The following is a 7,362-nucleotide window of genomic DNA, read 5'->3' as shown; positions in this document are numbered from 1 at the left end:
ATTTTACCAGAGCAGAACATAACCTTTGGGTCAAAATCCCTCCCACGTACTTTTTTCTGGTAAGGCCACCTCTACAAAGTTCCATCACTCTGCAAGCCAGCATAGGTTGTACTCTTCTCCCATTTGGTAAGATAAACAAAATGTTATCCATGCTTGTCAATCATTCACCACATGTGGATGTTGAGAGCCTGATGACTGTGATTGGTCAATAATGAGTCAGGGTGTTGATCAATCAGAAGGATTCATATGGGATGTGTTGTGTGTGGGGAGAGTCAGTAGTCCACAGAGAGAAAGCAAAGATGAAGCTCCAGCACTCGCTTCTCTACCTGTGCGTCGTCATTTCCACTGCCTTGGTAAGTGAATACTGTGTATGCTAGCTCAGTTTATAAATCTAAAAGCTTATTGGATAAATCTGAAACTAAAAAGAAATAAGAAACAAATATTCTTATTACTCAGTGCAGTCACTATGTTCAGACATACGTTCCTGAATTGAGTTTTCTGTCTTGCAGTCCCAGGAGGAAACACCGCAGGTTCTTAATCCCAGAGGTGCCCGTCCCATCGAGCATGGTTACAAGGCCGAGAAATGTGCTTCAGAAAAAGAATGGCCTTTCTGCACTGATGATGACTGGGTATGGGCTGTGATCACGCCTCTGGCTTTTATAAAAGAACTGATCTCATCACCATTGCTTTCAGATTGAAAAACACATGAATTTAAAGTCATTTTCAAATCTTTTTTTTGTTGCTTCCTGCACATCTTAGGGTAGAAAATGTCCTTCTGGTTGCCGGATTCAAGGCCTCCTGGATAAAACCGATCTTGAGCTCCTCAAAAAGATTGAGAAGATCCAGAAGCTACTAGAAGATGGAAGGAGAATGCACCGATCTGCTGACCAGGTCTCCAAGGATACCTACACCTACTTGAGAGAGCGCCTTCTCTCCAGTGCTGGTATGTATGCTATCTCTTGCCTGCCTAGAAAAGCAATTGATTTAATGAATTGGTGAATTTGCTGAATTAGTGGGTTTAAAGCTTATTTAAAATATTTTTTAAGTTTAGAAAATTAAATAGAAACTCAATAGAAAGATACATGCTTCAAAGACAAGCCAGTCAAAGATATCCTTGTGTTCTTCTTTTTCAGGTAATGATAACAGGTATGTGGACTTGGCTGAGCAGCTGAGGCAAAGGATTGTTGAAATGAAGATTAAAATCGACCGGCAGCTCAGGGTGATGGAAGCTTTGAAGTCTCAAGTGAAAAACCAGGTCATCGCCATGCAGCGCCTGGAGGTGAGATGAGTACAACAAATGGTATAATTCGTATAAAATCTGCAAAATCTTTTAATAATCAGCCCAATTTTATTCCAATTTGGCGAAAGAATAGTTCATAGACGTCATTGTGTTGAAAGTTATTTTCTACCACATTTCCATGTGTGGTTTAGGGGTCCCTTATTATTAAAAAGTAATGATAATTCGTGATTCTGGCTTCTTGTCTGTAGAGGTTGTGGTCCTTGCCATGATTTAGCAGGGTCCTAAACCATTCATGTTCGTTTAACTTGACCATATCATACTTCCCTTAATTCTGGAATATATTCCACGTATTATCTTTTGGAGACTGAAACAGGAACGCCGTAATTATAAAGGTCAAAATGTTCATGTTATGCTTCATTCTTCATACAGGTTGACATTGACATCAAGCTGCGTAGTTGCAAGGGCTCATGTGCAAGCTATGCTGAATTCTCTGTGGACAAGGAGAGTTATGTGGCACTGGAGAAGCAGATGGAACGCCTGGACACCATACGTGTTCAAAGTGTGGAGACTGTTAGTTCCCTGAGGGTAATGAAGAGCAGGCCGATGAAGGATGTAGTCCTGCCCTCCATCTACAAAGCTGGAGCCGAGCAGAAGAAGCCCCTATTTACCGATGTGGGTCAGTTGAAGCTCTCCCTGGAGGCCGAGGGTTCCACCGCTGAATCGGCTGCCACTGTCAGCAAAGTCCTTACAGGTACAGGCCCAGTTGCGCCCTCCACTTCGCATGTCAGCTGCACCAAAACAGTGCGCAAGGTGGTGACCCACACTAAAGACGGTGTCCAGGAGAAGTATGAAACAGTGCACACTGGGCCCGGGTGTGAAACTCTTCAAACACTAGGTATTTCCGACAGAGAACTTCTGATGTCAGCCAAGGAGGGTAAGGACCTGTCCGGTGATAGCTTCACGGTGAAAGTGAGTGGTGGAGATTCAAAGTCTATCACTACATTTAGCCGTGGTGATGCTGACCTGGGAGGGTTTGGTGGAGACTTCTTTAGGGACCTGGGCACTGGCACCCAGGACCGTAAGTTCTCCTCATCCTCCTCTTCTTCCTCATCTTTCTCCTCCTCCAAAACATTGTTGACTGGTGGAAGCAAGGGTTTCACCTCAAAGTCAGTCATGTCCACCTTTTCGCCTCTTGATTTTGGAGATGATCTTGGGGCATTCATGCGTGGTGATGTGGAAGACGATCTTCCTGACATTCATGCACGGAGTGTGAAGTCCAGAGATGAGCGCAAGGCTGGTTTTGTTGGCGGAGGTACAACTAAGTGACATTCTTTCACCTCTACCAGCATTCATATAAGTGAACCATTTATAGAACAAGTCAGTGGTTTAGATTATAGTCAAACAAGAAAGCAGTGTCTAGAGTAACTTTTCAATTACAAAAGTGCAATCATTGAAAAAAAATAATGTTTGGTCTTTGACTGCAATGCTTGTATACATATATTCTATCATAGAAGTTCTGTAAAATTTGTAAAAGATATTGGGTGTAGCCATAAGCTGTTAATGAAGGAACAGTGCAGGTTCTTACATTTGAGGGAATATTAACATTGGAGCAAGTTTGGAGTGCAGCTTTGCGCTAATCCGCAGGTGTGTAATCTTCTTTCAGATTGCGTTGATATCCTGCAGAACCATGCCACGGGTGGTCAGAGCGGCCTGTTCAAAGTAAAACCAGCTGGTTCGGACGAGGTAGTAGAGGTTTACTGTGACCAGGTCACAGGTCTGGGGGGCTGGGTTCTGGTTCAGCAGAGGGAGGACGGGTCAGTTAACTTCAATCGCACTTGGGAGGAGTACCGGGATGGCTTTGGCAAGGTAGACAAGCAAGGGAGGGGTGAGTTTTGGATTGGGAACCGCATCCTGCATCTCCTCACTCAGACAGAGAGTCTACTGAGAGTGGAGCTGCAGGACTGGGAAGGCAAGGAAGCTTATGCTGAATACAGCATCAAAGTGGGCCCAGAAGCAGAGGGTTTCCATCTAAGTGTCTCATCTTATACGGGGGATGCAGGTGACGCACTTGTGCAGGGACATTCTAACATGGGTTCCTTCCTTTCACATGGTGGTATGAAGTTTAGTACCTTTGACAGAGACAGTGACCAATGGGAGGAGAATTGTGCAGAGATGTATGGAGGTGGCTGGTGGTACAATAACTGCCAGTCAGCCAACCTTAATGGGATATACTATAAGGGAGGGCAGTATGATCCTGGTAGCAAAGTCCCCTATGAAATAGAGAATGGCATTGTGTGGCTGCCTTTTAAACCAGCTGATTATTCCCTTCAAGTTGTTAGAATGAAGATTATGAAGATTAGACCGCTCTGACCTCCCAAAGAATGAGGGAAGAAAAAAGGACAGGTAGAGGTCACTTCTTGGTGTTATGTATTTTAAAGCACAATGTCACAATGTAAAATGTTACACAACCAAATGACCTCATGTTTTCAATAAAAAAATGTGTTCACTTCACTCTGCTTCCTTTCTTTATTTGATGACATTCATCTATATATTCTTTCATCAGTCTTACGCTGTATATACATACATGTTTGTATCACCACAGCCTCTTACCACTTACCACAATGTGGTAGTACTGGACACATGAATAAACGTATTAAAAAAAAAAAGCAGTGGACCATCATGTCCTACCGGACATCTCCCACCAGATTCCACCGCCATGAAGACAAAGCATTCAGTTCTACCCTCAGGCACATTTTGTTTTGTATGTTAAGCTGAGGCAAAAACCTTTAATACAATTTTAATAACAGTTAATCTCTCATATAATTAATCAGTTAATTGCTTATCCAAAAAGAACACATCATTAGTGTCTTGGCAGTTATTTGATTGACCCTTGAGATGAATTCATAACAGCAAACTCAATCTACCTATCTACCTTAAATGCATACATACATATTTGTGTATGTGTATATATATATATAATCCATTTGTAGATCATGTCCAAAATTCTACTTAGTGTGAAATTTTGTGTTTTGTGTGTTTCAGTGTGTGAATCGAAGCAGTCAGTTAGTGCACAGAAACGACCAAGTACCTTTGGTCACCAAAGAAGATTTGAACAGTGTCCAGTGAGCAAATACCCAATGTGTACTGATGAGGAGGAGGTGAGTTTAAACAGTAATATCCTAAAAAATCCATATTTATCAAGTGTCTGACAGTAAAAATTGCTGGTTTAAGATTACTTGACCTTTTGTTCATATTAAATTGACTAGTATTTCAGAGGCAAGACCAGAAAAGTACTGAAAATTGTGTAAAGTATGAATTTTATTGAAGAAAGCACCATTAAATATTGCATTATCTCCTTGTGATGTAAAAATTAGCATTTTTAAAATTTTCTGAGTGTTACTGTCTAAAATTCTCTTGTGTCTACAACATTTCCATGCTCTTTGTCTGCAGGAGAATAAGTGCCCGTCAGGCTGTCGACTACAGGGTCTCATTGATAAGGAGGAGGACAACATTTATGCTCGCCTCAGCAAAATCTGTGAAAAGATTCACCAATGCAAGAGCACAACCTTATCTACAATGCTTAAAAGTGCACAGTTCTATGAAGCACAAAGGAAGATTATCATCACAACATACAGTGTGTAAATATTTTCACATTAATTTGTATGGCTTTTAATTGAAGTAAATCTGCATACAATGTACAAAAACTACATTATGGGTCAGTTTTACCAGGATTAAGCCTAGTGCTGGATTACATTCTCCCTTCAATGGAGAATCTCCATTCAGAATGATATATAGTCCTCCACCAGTCTTGAACCCTGTCCAGGAAACCCTTAAACATTACCAATACAGCTCCTTTTAATGAACTCTGAAGGTTTTATTAAAGGCTCAATCAAAGCTGATTCTGTTTGCAGTGGAAGAACTAAGGTACACTGAGGTTGCTGAGAGACTTTACAGGAACCTGACGCTGTTATGGAAGAAGTCCTCCAAGCTCTCCAGTGACCTATGGACGTACCACAGTCAGATCTCGGCTCAGATAACTGAGATGCGTCGTCTTGAGGTAAGAGCCCAGATTAAAGGCAACAAGTCACAAATTCTCTATATGTTTCAAACGGCTCTTAATAAAGCTGCTTGACCACAAATCGAGTCTACACATTCCTATAAGGGGGGAGGAGGTGCAGACTTATAAAGGTGGTTCTTCAAGGGTTCTTTAGTAAAGGTAATGCTTATATTTTGAACCATAAAGTTTTATATAGAACCATTTCATGCTTAAATGGTTCTTTGCATGGTGAATTGGTATATACACTCTTTAAAAAGATGGTTCTTTAAGGGTTCTTTAGTGAAGAAAATGGTGCTATATAGATTCTCCATTAATCTGAAGAATGAGTTCACTATGCAAAGAACCATTTGAGCATGAAATGGTTCTATATAAAACTCATGGTTTGCCTTTACTAAAGAACCCTAGAAGAACAATCTTTTTTAGTGGTGTGGTGTTGTGGTCGCCGCTGGGAATAGGCTCCAGCACCCCCAGCGACCCTGAGGGAGAAGCAGCTTAGAAAATGTGTGTGTGTGTGTTTGTGTGTGTTGTGGTCAGTTGATCCAAAAATGAAGTTTGCTTCTTCAGTCCTTTAGTTTAGTGTTCTAGATAACCACACACTTTAAAATGTGTGAAAAGTTGTTAAATGATAGTACTGTATGACATCTGTATGGCATGGCTTATTGATTTGAAGTAAGGGGCAAATTGTGTAAATCAGATTTTTGGCCAACCTGTTACTTTAAGGGAGACATATGTGTAGCTAAATTCATTAAAGTGTGTTCAAATAAGTTAAAATTGCTGACATAAATTTGGACCAATGTTTAGCAAAAACTGTCTGTGTCAGGGACTTATCTGTTTATTCAAAGTTAAAATTCAACTTTCAATTTGATATGACTTGTTTGTGTCTTCGGATTGGGCTTTAGGTGGACATTGACATGAAACTACGTGCATGCAAAGGGTCATGCAAACAAACCTTTGATCATACCATTGATCACAAAGCTTTCAAAGCCATGGAGGACAGCATGTCCAGATTTGACTTACTCTCCATGAGCCAAAAAACATTTACTATGGACAAAAAGGTCAAACTGCAGTCTGTTGTTCGACCTCCTGTGTCTCTTGCATACCGAAAAATCCCGCTGGTGCGCGCCAAGCTCCTGACAAAGTTTGAAGACATTGAGCAAAACCAAGTGGTCATGGATGAGCTTTTACAGGATATCCAGAATTCAGAAGGAGAAGCAACATCATAAAGGCATTTGCATTTACACTGGACTTTACTTGCACCAAGGCTAGAAGCAGTTTGGCCTTGTTTGGGTGAAAAAGTAGGAAAATCAAAAATTATGCAGGGTGTTCAAAACAGTTATATTTATGCATAAATATAATAAATATACAACACTGTATGCATTCAGCACAATGTTCATCATGCTAACTATATGGTCATCAACACAGCATTGCCATTGTTTTCATATTTGATTGTTTCCTTTGTGATTAAATAACAGAAGTACTTTGTATTAGCAATATGTTTTGTCGAGAGAACACACTTCTGCACATATTAATGCACAATTACTGTTTATTTGCTGAATTTAACATGTTGGGGAATAAAAAACATGAAAGTTGTATTATTTTCTCAATGTGTATAATAAACAGAAATAGCATATTTATGTTTTCACTGTACAGTGTTAACTTTCACTTGGAAAATTCTTAAAACATCTTGTAATTTGACCAGGGGTGCATACAACTGTATAACTGTATAGAACAACAGTGATTCTAAACTTCTGAATGGTAGTTTGTAAGTTCAATCAACCTCATTTGTAGTTTCAGTAGTAATAGGATATCACAATTTACCACTGTGATCACTATTGAAGGGCAGCACGGTGGTGTGGTGGGTAGCGCTGTCGCATCACAGCAAGGAGGGCCTATGTTCGATTCCCTGGCCAGGTGATCAGGGTCCTCTCTGTGTGTAGTTTGCATGTTCTCCCCGTGTCTGTGTGGGTTTCCTCCGGGTTATCCGGTTTCCTCCCACAGTCCAAAGACATGCGGTCAGGCCAATTGGACATGCTAAATTGCCCCTAGGTGTGAGGGTGTGAGTGAC

General features: G+C 40.7%; 2 protein-coding genes across 2 annotated transcripts; both read left to right on the top strand.

Moving 5' to 3' along the window:
• The first annotated feature begins 203 nt into the window (after positions 1-203).
• Positions 204-3,751, top strand: fga (fibrinogen alpha chain). The gene is made up of 6 exons (XM_017717420.2): positions 204-353; positions 510-629; positions 760-943; positions 1,134-1,279; positions 1,670-2,552; positions 2,904-3,751. Exons 1-6 carry the CDS (start codon positions 252-254, stop codon positions 3,608-3,610), a joined length of 2,142 nt encoding a protein of 713 aa, XP_017572909.1. The 5' UTR covers positions 204-251; the 3' UTR covers positions 3,611-3,751.
• A 507-nt stretch (positions 3,752-4,258) lies between these two features.
• LOC108439171 (fibrinogen alpha chain) lies at positions 4,259-6,927 on the top strand. Its single transcript, XM_017717421.1, has 4 exons — positions 4,259-4,398; positions 4,691-4,874; positions 5,152-5,297; positions 6,197-6,927. The coding sequence occupies exons 1-4, from the start codon at positions 4,378-4,380 to the stop codon at positions 6,518-6,520; spliced, it is 675 nt and encodes a 224-aa protein (XP_017572910.1). The 5' UTR covers positions 4,259-4,377; the 3' UTR covers positions 6,521-6,927.
• Positions 6,928-7,362: the final 435 nt, after the last annotated feature.

Source organism: Pygocentrus nattereri, chromosome 12 (genome assembly GCF_015220715.1).
Source record: "Pygocentrus nattereri isolate fPygNat1 chromosome 12, fPygNat1.pri, whole genome shotgun sequence".
Lineage (NCBI taxonomy): Eukaryota > Metazoa > Chordata > Actinopteri > Characiformes > Serrasalmidae > Pygocentrus > Pygocentrus nattereri.
This window is presented reverse-complemented; position numbering and strand designations above follow the sequence as displayed.

What these genes read in the sequence shown, in the direction of transcription:
- fga (XM_017717420.2), top strand. Translation starts at nt 252, where the DNA reads ATGTGTTGTGTGTGGGGAGAGTCAGTAGTCCACAGAGAGAAAGCAAAG. An exon ending in GCGCCTTCTCTCCAGTGCTG is followed by an intron (nt 944 to 1,133) that starts GTATGTATGCTA and finishes CTTCTTTTTCAG; the next exon opens with GTAATGATAACAGGTATGTG. An exon ending in GGCTGGTTTTGTTGGCGGAG is followed by an intron (nt 2,553 to 2,903) that starts GTACAACTAAGT and finishes ATCTTCTTTCAG; the next exon opens with ATTGCGTTGATATCCTGCAG.
- LOC108439171 (XM_017717421.1), top strand. Translation starts at nt 4,378, where the DNA reads ATGTGTACTGATGAGGAGGAG. An exon ending in TGTGTACTGATGAGGAGGAG is followed by an intron (nt 4,399 to 4,690) that starts GTGAGTTTAAAC and finishes CTTTGTCTGCAG; the next exon opens with GAGAATAAGTGCCCGTCAGG. An exon ending in GATTATCATCACAACATACA is followed by an intron (nt 4,875 to 5,151) that starts GTGTGTAAATAT and finishes TTCTGTTTGCAG; the next exon opens with TGGAAGAACTAAGGTACACT.